The sequence below is a fragment of the Pleurodeles waltl genome, chromosome 11, assembly GCF_031143425.1.
Source record: "Pleurodeles waltl isolate 20211129_DDA chromosome 11, aPleWal1.hap1.20221129, whole genome shotgun sequence".
NCBI classification, from domain to species: Eukaryota; Metazoa; Chordata; class Amphibia; order Caudata; family Salamandridae; genus Pleurodeles; species Pleurodeles waltl.
The window spans coordinates 77,709,557-77,724,100 of NC_090450.1; the positions used below are offsets into that span (position 1 = coordinate 77,709,557).

The 14,544-nt window shown below is 43.3% G+C and overlaps 1 protein-coding gene across 3 annotated transcripts in view; it reads left to right on the plus strand.

Annotated features, from left to right (window-relative positions):
* Positions 1-14,544, plus strand: part of ATP11B (ATPase phospholipid transporting 11B (putative)) — a 456,703-nt gene that overhangs the window by 316,768 nt on the left and 125,391 nt on the right. For all 3 annotated transcript variants that reach the window (XM_069213099.1, XM_069213101.1, XM_069213100.1), the window contains exons 24-25: positions 4,269-4,396; positions 6,133-6,271. In XM_069213099.1, coding sequence (XP_069069200.1) covers positions 4,269-4,396; positions 6,133-6,271 — 267 coding nt within the window. The remainder of the gene's footprint in view (positions 1-4,268; positions 4,397-6,132; positions 6,272-14,544) is intronic.

Consider the following 14,544-nt stretch of genomic DNA (forward strand, 5'->3'; position numbering starts at 1 on the left):
GAAAACCTGTGAAGAGAAGAGCAAAAGGGCTTCCTCTCATCAACACCTGGTTATACCCCTCAGTGTGGCTTTTATAGACTGTGGCATCTTTGAAAACTGCAGTCGATCCTTGAATCCTGCTGTAGCTTGGCATTGAGATAGGGCATATGTTCACAACCTTTTCAGTGACCAGATGGGGATAGGATTGATTGTGCTGGGGCGGGGATGACAGCTTGGCAGCATACATGTGACAGACACAACACTGGGCAACATAACCCCTGTCATGCTAGTGCGAACGGCATCCTGAGAGACCATTTTTCAGCAAGGAGTGGAAGTGGCTGCCAATACACTTAGGACTTGAGGTGGATAGGAGTGCCGGCGACCACCTGTGATTAACCATGACACTAAGGTGACAATACTGGGGACGTCTCTACTGAAAGAGCACCACAAGTCATGATCTGAGAGTGCCACAAATTACTTCATCTTAGAAGTATTAATGCCGGGAAATGGGTCAATTTTCATCCTTCTATTGATAACTTTGAATATTTCTTTAATGATGCTTTCACTGTTCTAAACTGGTCTGCATTACCTGATTAAAAAGTAATCTGTGCCCCTTTTGTTTGAACCTAATGCAAGTTGTGCTTGTGCAATGGTGGCTATTGCCATTCGGAATCTTATGAATCTTGCATTTGTGACTGATGTTCCAGGAGGCTTGATGTACAGACTAAAGAAATGGTCTGGTAGCCAAAGAGATGGCTAAATTTACAAAATGAGATTGTTTCACAATGTCACTGCATGTAATAATGATATTGTTTACAACATCGGAAACATGCTGTTTATATGGGTCAGACATTTGAGGGATGCAAGGAAACAGATGGCATAAATCTTGCAGAGGTTTTGGGAGATTGCTATAAATTCCACCAAACATGATAACGTGTGGTATCTCATCAGAGTTGATGAACGCAAAACATAAGGCACTGAGTTATGCTGTTAACATAAAATGGTGTTAAAAAGTAATTTCATTAATGAATGTCTCCATCAGAATGGGTGGAACCAACCTATACAAAACTATTTAAAAAACAAAAACCCTGTACAGACGTTGATCGCCTACAATCCCTTTTTCTTTCAAGTAAGAGTGAGCAAAGTTTCCAGTAAATAAAAGTACTCCTGAAATCTAAATATGAAATAATGAGGCAACCAAATTGGGAAGAGGAAATAGAGAAGCTTATCACAGCCTATACAATAAAGTCTAGTCCTTGACATGCCGGATATAGCTGTATGTATGCAGTCTTGAGACCCTAGAGCAGGTGCCTCCAGCCAGTCGATCGTGATCTACCAGTAGCTCGCAGACACCTTCAGAGTAGCTTGCAGCCTTGAGTTCATGTTTAAATAAGCATCTGGTCACATTTCCCTTTAAAGTTAAGGGAAGTCTGTGTTTATTTTACATTATCATCAGGCTGCAGATAGCACAGCCAGCCTGATAATGTGCTGTGCGAAGTCAGATTTATGACCCAGACTGGTGCACAGAGGTGAAGAACTGAAGCATTGAGGTATTTAACGCTTAACTAAAAGTCCTTGTCAACTCAGTTTTGGAGGGTAGGAACAAAATGATGTTTCGGAGTTCTTTTAAATGGGGGAAAATTAAAATGAAAAGTTACCTTAATGATAAAGTTGACTCATTTCAATTTCTTCCCATTTCAAAGTGTTGCATTTACAAACAGCAGGCCTCTAGTTCCCACTGGCCAGTAGACGCTGTGTCAAATTTATAACTGAAAAATATTCAGTTCTTTTTTTTTTTTTTTTTTTTTTTTTAATAGGAGAAATTTAAAGTGAAGAAAATTATTTCTATGAAACATTAAGTCTTAGGGCCTGATTTAGATATTGGCAGATGGGTTACTTCGTCACAAACGTGACTGTTATCCTGTCCACTGTATTACAAGTTCCATAGGCTATAATGGAATTGTAATACAGCGGCCGGGTATTAGTTATGTTTGTGACAGAGTATCTCTCTCCGCCAAACTGTAAATCAGGACCTTAATGTTTTTTTCCCACTTTCAATTTAGCCAATTACATCTTAATGTTTTGTGAAGCTTGTTTCTTCACTTTAAATTCCTCCAAATTAAACAAATGGCTGTGTTTGTCTATTATAAATATGGTAGTATGTCTACAGGCTACTGGGCGCAAGATGCCTGGTGTTTGTTAATGTGACACGTGGAAATGGGAGATCATTGAAATGATGACTTTTATGGGATCCATACAAACATAAAGTTTACTCTTCAGTTACATTTTTTCCCATTTCAAACTGTCGTCTTTACAGACAGTAGGCTTCTTACTCCTAATGGCTATACTGAATGCGAATCACTGTAGACTAAATTAAGTAGCCACCCTGGTGAAAAAGTGGCATCTTCTGGCTCTTTTAACCATCACAGGATACCTAACACCGATTCAATTTCAGTCAAACTTGTCTTCAACGTTATCATTCTTTGTGTTACTTCCTAGAGATGAGCAAATCTGAAATAACATAATGTTACAAGAAAGACATTGACCTCAATTAAGCTTTAAGGACAGTCTTTCCTAGCTGATGCCTTTTGTTTTGGGGTTTCTTATGGAGCATGGTGTTGACTAAGATGTAGTGGTTCCATCCTGAATTGCCGGCCTTGGATAGGGATGAGCCACTTGTTAGATGTACTCATTTTGTAAATGGACAAATGAGTAACTAGAAAGAGTAAACAAGGCAGATACTGCAATCTCTGTCCGGAAATCAGAACAGTACCATATGGTTTGTTCTCAGGATTCCAGGTGGGTTAGCATCACTCTCACAATCCCATTCTCCCAGATGTCTGGGTAAAATGGGGATAGCAAAGCTAAAAAAAAAGCCTGCTCCAAGGGGCATGGTAGTCTCAGGTCAGCAGTTCCCATTTCTGGATAGAGCTCACCTAATGGAGTGGACTGATTTCCAGTAATAGCCCTATTCAGGCAATTTGAATATAAACATGTATTGAGAAACACTAAAATGAAAACTCAGAAGAATCAACCAGCATTTTCATGACCTTGGTTTCTCAACAAACAAAGTAACATATAGACATATAGATTTCTCTACAAAATATTCAGACCGTTCTTAGTGCATTTTCAAATACATTGCTATCTCGTGTTTATCCCCAGCAAACCACATAGTGCTCAAGTTCTTTAAGCAGAGAGAATGCATGCGCTTGCTGGGGACCTTGCAGAATTAGCTGTTCTACTCCATCTGTTGTACTCTTCTAACTTTCTTACACAGATGTTAAATAAAGTCTCTAAGTTATGTAATATTGTCCGAGTATGTTCCTCCCTTTTAGTAGTGCAGATATACAGGATGCTTACAAACCATCCATCAAGGCTGCCTTACTCAATAGAGGATCTCTGCTAAAACAGAGGGTTGAATTATTTATTATGCTGAGGGAGTGTAAGGTGTGCTTTTTAACAGAAACATAGTTATATACAGCCTCAGGGACTGATATTGCAGATGTATACAGAAGATGGATTTTTATGACTAGATTCCACCTGACCTTTTCCAGGAGCGAGAAGGAAGGGAATTGTCCTGAGGAAATGTTAGTTCTTCAGCAGTTCACTTTGCCTCACTACCTCTCTTCCTCCCTTTCTGTCTGCCACCTTCCTGCTTCTAGGGGTTCCATCCCACGTGGTTGTATGAAACTGATTGGCAACCAAGCCGTCTATTCAGTTAATTGTATTGGGGGATTTTAATTTGTGATTTAACCTCTTCCTCACTTACCCCTCCTAAAAGGGCCAAGCTGCAACCATCTACTATTTTCTAGCTAACATGGACTTTTTCCAGGAGGTAAGAGAGACTAACCATATTATAGGTCAGATCACTGACCTAATCTTTCCCAGTGTAAGATAGTGATGTTGACTCCATGTAAGCGGACAATGCCATCATCTTTACTTACCTGCATGAATTCTGAAGTCCCCTGCTTAACCCATTAACTACAATAAATTTGTAGGACACATTGATAAATTATGTCCACATAGTTCATGTTGGATACCACGTTATTCCAATTTAAATAAAGATATCTTAAGAATACACAGTTTACATCATTGCATGATCTTAAAACGGATTCAACAGATAACACTACTCTTTGGTATTTTCATGAGTATTATAATATATTTAAAGTATGGGACATGTGAATAATAACATTACCTAATTTCTTGCAAGCAAATGTGCCCGTAGTTGAAAGAAAACTGCTAATTTCATTTTTGAAAAGAGTAACAATATATATATATTTTTTTTACAGACCTTGTATGACAGTGTGTACCTGACTTTATACAACATTTGTTTCACCTCGTTACCCATCCTGATGTATAGTCTGTTTGAACAGCATGTGCATCCTCATGTATTGCAGAGCAAACCTGTTCTCTATCAGTAAGTATGTCATGTAAACCTATGATGGTGGGGTGTTTAATCAGTGTCATAATTTTACTAAAAACTTTCTTTACATTGTTTATTGGGTATAGTTGTTCGCTTTGTAGATTTGCATGTTCACACTTATTTTAAAGTTGTCTTTCTGAGTTGTTACGCTATTTGTTCTTTATTGGCTTAGGTTTGAAAGTTTGTAAGGGAAATATTTTCAATTATGGACCCAGGGAACATGTGCATTATAACCACTAACATGAGGTGCCCTGTGATTACTTGAAAATGCTTGGGTTATCAAGCATTTGGTAATTCAGTTCCCCTTCCCCCTTCCCCCTTACAAGTTGCAATGTATTACTTCCTCCTCATATATGACAAGAGGTTTTAAGATTGTGAACAACTATGTACCATGTTTAAACTGAGAACAATTTCCCAGTTGTTATGTAGTGGAAATAGAAAAAAACTTTCCTTATGGATCTTAAAACATGACTCCTTTTGTTCAAGTGTGCTTTAAATTGTGACATGAAAAATGTTCATTGTCAGATTAATAAGTGTTTGATTCCCCCCTAACTGAAATTCCCCAATCACTGACCTTTAAAGTCACTAACATCAAATTATGGCCAGGATGAACACTTCACTTCAGTCTCATGGCGTCCTTGGTTGGCCAAACTGTTTTAAGAAGATTATTCCAAACTTGTGCATCCTCCGCTCCATAGTCACTGCTTGTGGGAGATACAGCTTTGCGGTCTGTCAGAGCATGTGCCTATACTGCCACACATGCACCAAGCACAACATTTTGCTTGCCTTGTAGCAATCTGTTAATAGCTTTGGTACTGTCATCAGGTACACCCTCCCTCTTTGCCCATACAAGCCTACTAGCATCCCTCCCCAGAAGCAAACCGTAATCCAAGATATTTTTCCCAAGATATGTATAGCCACATGCACCCTCCCTCCTTCACAACCCACAGCACATTTGATCTGTGTATATTCACTTTGCTCCATTAAAATTACTCAACCCAGTCGAAAACCCTTCTGAGGTGGAGTTTTTGTTTTGACGCATGGTTGGCTAAGGGATCTTGAGATCAAAAAGGGGTTTGAACAAAACAAACATGTGCACCCACCATCAGGTGGAAGCAGTAAACTGAACATGTCAGTCTGTGTCACTTCTAATTATAAAAAGATTGTCACTGGTTAGTAACATTTTTCTTCACATGGATACTCCACTTGCCAATTTGCAGACATCAGCCACCCTTCCCTGTCAAAGCACTGATCAGCATCTTTTTTTCCGTAACAATTTTTTAAAACATGTTTCTCAATCTTTGTGTCTTGCTCCTATGCACTGTGGCATACAAAAACAAGACATCATGATTGTTTCATAGCATATTTATGAATCAGTGTTGTGACATCTGGTGACACCTTGTTGGTTCTGCAACTGGAGCAGCACTGTCACCTACTAGAGCCTTTTAAAGTATGTTTTAGAGAATCAGACTGACACCTGAGAATACTTCATTGTGTGTTGCCTCTTCTAAGAAACGTTACTACAGGTAAGTAATTTTTTATTTTTTTGTGAAAAAATGGCCAAAAGTGAGGCGTCATCATCAGATAGGTTGATAATATTGTTTGCATTGAGCGGAGTAAAATATGCAAAAATATATTAACATGTTACCTGTTAGAATGAACAACTTTTGAAAAATATTTTTTAGGAAGACAGCACATATTTAATTGTAAAAACTGTTTTGTTTCCACAGGGATATTAGTAAAAATGCTCTTCTTGGCTTTAAGCCATTTCTCTACTGGACTCTTTTGGGATTCAGTCATGCCTTGGTTTTCTTTTACGGTTCATATTTCTTGATGGGAGAAGATACATCTCTAATGGGTAATGGCCAGGTGAGCTCCATATTTGAAATCTCACAGTTAACAATTCTTCAGTCTATCAAAATATTTTCAGCAAGGATCATGGAGAGGTAATTTAGGAATTTGATCCTGTGATAATTTTAAACACATTCATGTGTTAATAAAATGAAATAATGGTTAATGGTATGCAACATAGTGACATATTCAGGCAATAATCTGTGGCATAACCTTTCTACAAATCCCTGGTTCTTTAGCATTTTAGTAAAGTATAAAGTACTTGGTGATCGCATTCCTAATAATAACACTGACAAATTATATATTTAATAACTAACTATTAATCTATTTGAGTTGAAAATATACTACTGTGATTTTCAGCTTGGGAAAATAATTTGCACAAGCAAAAATTATTATATTGCAGTTTATACAGTTAGATAAGACAATCCAACTGATTTTCATTAATCTTGCACTTCCATTTATTAAGTGAATAATGCAGTCACTTGAGCATATACATTTGACATGCCTATTCATTATTCTCAAAATGATAATATTGGTGAAGTTCTGGTCATTGAGTATGACAAACATCTTCAGTGCTTTTACAGAAGGAGTGTGTAGGCTCATGATGTTTAAGAATTAAAAGTAAGCATAGTTTTGTTGCTTAATCCATGAACACCCAATTGGTCTTCCTTTAGGCATTGAAACTGTGAGAGCTGTATGATTTAAGAACAATGATGCATGCTGAAAGGTTCGAAATGTTTAAGTATATAACAAAATAATTCAACAGAAAATTCTGCATAAATTAGCATAATGTTAATTTGTGCCAGTTTGTGGCTAAATGAACAAGGCCCTTATGGGATCCATTTTGCACTGCTCGTCTCCTGCACAGTAAAAGTTATTTTATGTATTCAGATTGATTTTTCTACTTATGTTCCTCAGATGCTGCATATCATGTTATAGGTGCAGCTAACCTGTGGATACGACTGGAAGGATTTAGCTAAAGGACTATCAGGGTTAAGTTTTCAGTTGATTGTATTAGTTTAAGTGCCCAGAGAGTTGGATGTTGCACATATACAGCCCATCCCTATTTCATTTTATGAACTCCAAAGGATATTTGACGTTTGCTGATAACATTCTATTGAGACATTCAGGAATTGTGCAGCAACTGGAGTTATCTGGGCTTCTTATGGATGGTCATTAGTATTTCAAAACATCAAGTGCTGAGTGATACTCAACGAGACCTGTCTTAGCCTTTTAGAAGTGGTTGAAGCACTAGAGATTAAAGAACGCTCTAGTAACTTTGATTTGAGTACATTGATGACATTGCAGGGGTAGCCTTACTCTAGGAGTTACCTTAAGTTTTTGTGGGGCAGGATCTACAGTGTATTTAGAGAAGCCCGCCTTTACGGTACAGAGAAAATAGGATCCATTTAGGATCATGGATCTTGATCCTCTTCCTGTTGTTCCTAATCATTGATGTGAAAAATTGACTCAGTTTGTCATTAAGGGCCAGAGATGATTTTCTTTGTCGCTCTTGCAGAGAGATCTTTCAGTTTGACGAATAGCGTAAGCAGTTCATAGTTTTTCTTTGCCACCTTAAGATTTGTAGATAGAATTGTACCCTTTGGTTTGAAAAACTTTATTAAGCCGTGCCAAAATATGCATCTCTGTCTGTTAATGTTTAGACTATACTTTCTGTCGCGGTATTATAGTCAGCAGCTATTCCTTAAGCCGGCTTGTTGTGGAGTAAAGCAGTTAGTATGTTCTTGCACTAAGAATTTTCATTCCTTTCCTCACAGTGATACAAACCTATTTCGTGCTGTCAGTTTTGATGATAATTTGTTGGCCCAATATTAATATAATGGAATCTTCTAAATCAGTGTTGTTATAAAAGCATTTTACTTAAATGACACTGTTCTTAGATTTTTTTTAGAATCATGTCATTATACAGTTAATGCTGTAGTTGAATCTTACACTGTTGTTCTACCTCTTTGTTGGCTACAGTGTTCATCATTTTTACCTGCTTGTGCTTTCACATGTGTGGGTGGTAATCCCTCATAAATTGTTTCTAGTATTATGGACTAATGTTGTGCAGGGCCAACAGTCGTCTGTAAATTTACCGTGTGAGCAGTATTTAATTAGCCCCGTGCAGGAAAAGTATGAAAGAACATTCCAACAGGCCTTTCCATTTGGGTGTATGAAAGTTCTGTCAATGTTATGGTCCTTAATGTCCTTTGTTGTTTCGTGAATCCCGGGGTTTAGGTCATTTCCCTCACCATTAGAACATCTAAAGTGGTAGGCACCCATAAACATAGGTGGTCGCATAACTAACAAGCATTTGCAATGCAACAGGTCTTGCGTTTGCTCATGTTAGAGCTGATCGCGTTGTAAACTCCTAACCTGACTTTTCATCTATCGGCAAAAGTGCTTTTATGTAAGTAACCCGAAGAAGTGAAATTAACTGTGTAAAGCGCTCGACTTCTGCCAAGCGAAATCGCGCTAGGAAAATAGAGAAAAAGTAGTCCACGATCCGACAGAAAACAGCGAGCCTTGCATGTTTTCTGTACTTGGTCGCTGTGCTCGAGGAGGGCTAGCCACCAGAAAAGGCATGACGTGTGCATGCCTTCCACTAATGAAAGCAAGCAGATTTTACTAGGCAAGTCCACGACCCAATGAAACACACTGGCGTGACGTCAACAGGGCTCCGAGCCCTTTTCTAAGAACTAAAGCGTCTCGCTGCGATACGCATGCGCGAGCGCATGCAACGCAGGCTCGACCCTAAAAAGGAGGTCAGTAGTTCTGCCTAATATCCTGAGGAAGGGAATCTCACAAATCCTTGAATGCAGTAACTCTAGGGATTTGTTTTAATTTATTTTATTCACAAAAGTATTGTTCACTTCCAAAGTACTTATTTGTAATAAAAGGTTTGAGTCACGGAGGCTTATGACGTTCAATACCCTTGTGTTCTTCCACTGCTAAGAACTTTTGTCTAAGTTTTTGAGGAGTTTGTGGATGCGTCGAGGGATGTCCCGCACAACCGGATTCAAGCCCTGCGACTCCTGTCACCGAACTATGTCAGTGACGGATCTGCACCTCGTGTCTCTTTGGTGCCTGGAGCGTGATTACGACCCGAAGTCGTGCTCAGTGTCGGGCCATGAAACCCGCAAGCTTTGAGGGAGTGGTCCCTAAAGCTCATGGCAGCCCGACACAACTCTGCGGCGCTCAGGGTCTTGTTCGAGAGGATGGTCTTGAGACCGGCCAAGGAGTCACCACCACTCCTCGTCCTCCAAGTCATCGTGACATTCAGGTCACAAAAAGAATAAGTTGAAGAAGAACAAGCGTTCTTCGACTTCACCTCGTCGATCGGATGGTACGGCACAGGAAGGCAGCATCGACGCTCCAGGCCTCTGTCAACGGAGCCTTGATCGTGATCAGCTCCACGCTTCCCCGACTTCCCGGGAGCCAGAGCCACCCCTGCCCAACGTAAAGAATTTTACGAGGCCATGCGCCTCATTTTTGGGCAGTTTGACCCACCTTCAACGCCTTTGGGCACAGGTGAGTCGGTTGGGGTTCCCTAGGTTTCAAAGTCATCGGCTCCGGAGCACCCCTGCGGATCCGTCCCGACGTCGGCGCTCCCGATGTCGGTTGGGCCCACAATTGATGTTGATCCCATCCTTATACACGACGATCCATTCCCGGAACGACATCGCTCAACGCCAATTATGTTCTCTATGGGTTTTCCTGGGCCCAGGGTTGATCCAGACCCTTATTTTTGTGGGAGAGTATGGAGGGGACGCTGGACCCTTTAGAATACCAGCTTGACCCCCCAAATGGACTGGGTGTAGGATTTGGGTGATGCCAGTGGTCTAGACGCCTCCCCTGACACTGGTATGCTCTCTCCTCCCAGCGTGGCTACGGAGGAGGGTGCTTCTTATTCCATGGTGTTGAGAAAGGGCAGCTGAGGTCCTGGACCCAGAGTTACCTTCTGTGGATGTTAGGCCTAATATCCTTACCAACGTGCTTCAGCCGGGGTCTTCCTCTTCAGAGCCCCTTATACCCGTTAATGAAGCACTGACAGATGTTCTTTTGGGTACTTGGTCCAGACCCGGCACAGGGGCTCCTGTGAATCGGACGATAGCCCGCCGCAATCGGACTGTGCCGTCAGACCCGAAATTCCTCACCCGACACCCCACGCCTGAGTGCCTTGTCATCCAGGCTTCTTATCTGGTGCATTCTCTGCGCACCACCGGATAGGGAATCAAAAAAACGGGATAATTTGGGGAATAAGTTGTTTTCTTCCAACAGTCTAGCGCTGCGGTCCGTGAACACTGCAGGCCTTTTCGGCCGCTATTCCCATACTCTCTGGGATACGGTCGCACAAGTGCTGCCTGCAGTTCCGGAGGAGGCCCGGACTGTCCTTTCCCAAGACTTAACAGATGGGAGGGATGCAGCGAAGTTTATGATTCGTTGTGGACTGTATACGACCGACTCTCTGGGCAGATCGGTTGCATCGACTGTGGCATTGAGACCCCACGCCTGGCTGAGAACATCTGGCTTTTCAGGGGGTGTGCAGCAATCCTTGATGGACATGCTCTTTGATGGCAGACGCCTTGTCGGAGACAAGGGGGACTCAGCACTCGAGCGCTTTCAGGATTCCTGAGCCACGGCCCGGTCCCTTGGTCTCGCACCCGCACCTAGACCCCAGCAGTCCGCCTTTTGCCCCTTTTGTGGCTACAGAAGGGGCACCCAACCGTGTCCTATCTCCCTGGCCACCAACCTGCGCACGCTGTACAGCCCCTGCGCGGCTGCGAGGGATCCCACGCCCCTGAGGATCAGGAGCCAGCAGGTCACCCAGTCCATCCCCGCCCCCTCAAACCTTCCTAGTCCTCGGGTACATCAGGAGCCTGTGGGTGGTAGGATACGACATCATCTGCCCCAATGGCAATCCATTACCTCAGACATGTGGGTCCTCCAAATTGTCCGAAGAAGCTACTCCCTCCTCTTCGAGACATCTCCAGCCATGCCACCTTCATACATTCGGATATCGGAGGATCATACGGCGCTTCTTCACAAGGAAGTCCAAGCCCTTTTGGCCAAAGGAACCATAGAGAGGGTTCCGTTGCCAGAAGTAGGCGGTGGTTGCTATTCTCGCTACTTTCTGGTTCCGGAAAAAGACAAAGATCTTCGGCCTATATTAGATCTTCGGTCCCTCAATCTCTTCCTAAAAAAGGAAAAGTTCAAGATGTTGACAGTGGCTCAGGTCCTATCTGCCCTGGATCCCGGAGGCTGGATGGTATGGTTGGACTTGCAAGACACATACTTCCACTTTCCCATCCTACCAGACCACAGACGTTACCTATGATTCGTGGTGGGTCATGAGCACTTTCAGTTTACCGTGCTCCCCTTTGGCCTTACCAGTGCCCCTCCGATGTTCACGAAAGTGATGGTAGTGGTGGCAGCTCATCTATGCAGGTTAAGGGTCCCAATCTTCCCCTACCTCGATGATTGGCTGTTGAAGGCGGACTCGCCCCAGACAGTATTTCTCCCACCTCCCAACTACGGCAAACCTTTTGCATTCGCTGGGGTTCACTATCAACGTTCCAAAGTCACACCTGACTCCCTTCTCAGACGCTCCCTTTCATTGGAGCTGTTCTGGATAAAGTGCAGTTTCAGGCATATCCTCCCGAAAAGCGAGTCCAGGATATTCTGGCTATGATACCGATGTTTCAGCCTCTGTCCCGGATTTTGGTGAGAATAATTGAAACTGCTGGGCCTCATGGCCTCCTGCATCTTGCTGGTTCAAAATGCCAGATGGCATATGCGGGCTCTGCAGTGGAACCTGAAGTTCCAGTAAGCGCAGCATCAGGGGAATCTCTCCGACAAGGTCCAGATCTCGGAAGGAACTGCGAGAGACCTGCAGTGGTGGTTAACGAATCGGGATTGTGTCAAGGACAGATCCTCTCCTTTTCCAAACCAGATCTTAGTTGTGACAGATGCGTCACTCCTGGGATGGGGTGGCCACATGGGAGCAGCGGAGATCAGAGGCATCTGGTCTCGGACAGAAACTGGGCTCCATATCAATCATCTGGAGCTCTAAGCGATTCGACTAGCATTGAAAGCATTTCTTCCCTCCCTCATGGGGAAAGCAGTGCCGGTGTTCACAGACAACACCACCGCCATGTGGTATTGCAACAAACAAGGTGAAGTGGGGTCGTGGACCCTTTGTCAAGATGCCCTTCTCTTCTGGGCTTGGCTGGAACATCAGGGCATTTCCCTGGTGGTTCAACACCTGGCAGGCTCCTTGAATGCCAGAGCAGACTAACTCAGCCGACGATGCGTGATCGATCACGAATGGCATCTCCATCCGGAGGTGGCACATGGTCTCTTCCTGCGGTGGGGAGAACCTTGGTTAGACTTGTTCGCCTCCATAGAGAACGCACAATTTCAGCTGTTTTGTGGGATGAAGTTTCCAAAGCGGCACTCGCTCGGCGACACTTCATCATGAGTGGAATTCAGGCCTCCTGTACGCCTTTCCGCCTATACCACTTCTGCGCAAAGTTCTGAGGAAGATCAGGCAAGACCAGGCCGAAGTAATAATGTTTGCTCCAGACTGAGCATTAAGAGTCTGGTATCCTGAGCTCTTGAACATGGCCATAGTTTCTCTGATCAGTCTGCCCCTTCGGGAGGATCTCCTGTCGCTGCAGCAGGGGAGGGTCCTCCACCCGAGCCTGTCAACTCTGCAGCTTCATATGTGGAGATTGAGCTGCGACGGTTGACGTCTTTTGACCTACCACCCGAAGTCTGTGACGTTATCTTGGCAGCCAGGCGTCCGTCAACCAAAACTGTATATGCCTGTATGGAAGAAATTTGTGGCATGGTGCATCGACATCTGTCGATCCTCTATCTGATCCTCTTTCTCAAGTTCTTTTCTTCTCTTTATTCTTTCCCTTGCTCGGCAGGGTTCCGACTTGGGCACTCTTAAGGGATATCTCTGCTATCTCTGCTGTCTTGAGGTTACCAGATCAGCCTTCCTTATTTAAATCTCCCTTAGTTGGAAGGTTTCTTAAAGGCCTCACACATCTCTTTCCTCCTATCCCATTCATCATGGCCCAATGGGATCTCAACCTGGTCTTAACATACCTTATGTGTAACCCGTTTGAACCGCTTCACAACTGTCCTTTATGGCTCTTAACTAAAAAAGACTGTCTTTTTAGTTGCTATTACTTCTGCCCGCAGAGTTAATCAACTCCAGGCTCTGCCATGTAAGCCTCCTTTTCTTGCCATACATCCTGACAAAGTGGTGCTTCGCACGAGGATTTCTTTTCTACCTAAGGTGGTGACATCCTTTCATGTTGGACAGTTCATCACCTTAATTATTTTTTATGCACCCCCACATCCCTCTCATGAGACTCCACCGGTTGGACCCAAGAAGAGCATTGGCGTTCTATCTTGATCGTACCATAGACTTCAGGGTGGACGATCAACACTTTGTGGGATATGTGGGTGCAAAGAAAGGGAAGCCGATGCAGAAGAGGTCCATTTCACGATGGGTACTTCTATGCATCAATATGTGCTACGCTATGGCTAAAAAGCAACCTCCCAAAGATTTGTGAGCTCACTCCACCAGAGGTAACGCTGCTACCACAGCGCTAGCACGGGGTGTTCTGGTCCACGATATCTGTCAGGCAGCAACATGGGCATCTGTGCACACTTTTACCAAACACCACTGCTAGACAATCAGGTCCAAAGGGTTGGCTACTTTGGCCGTTTGGTCCTGCAGGACTTTTTTTGTGATCTTGGTTCGCAGCCCACCACCGGGGATGGTATTGCTCGGGTATCTATTCAAACTTAAGGAATCTGCAACTAGAAGTCTCTATTAGATGCACAAGTTACTTACCTCGGTAACAAAATATCTGGTAGAGACATATTCTAGGTGCAGATTCTTTACCGACCCGCCCATCCTCCCCGCACTGCAAAATAATTTCTAGGGACAGGAGCTTTCCCTTAAGGGCCCTAGTTTTGGCGCACCACTCTGTATTCTTCATGGCTCCGTGCTACTGGTGTGGAAAGTCGTAAAAATAAACTGACGTCAGTGCGCCCTGGCGGGGCTTATATACGACCGCAACATCACGGCGAGCACAACACCTGCGGAGTCGACCGACATAAACTGATGGCACGCAGAGGTACTGCTTGAAGAAAAATCTCCGGATCTAGTCTGACGCCATGGGAAATTCAAAGGTAAGGAATCTGCAACTAGAATATGTCTCTACCAGATATTTAATTACCAAAGGTAAGTACCTTGTATGTCTATG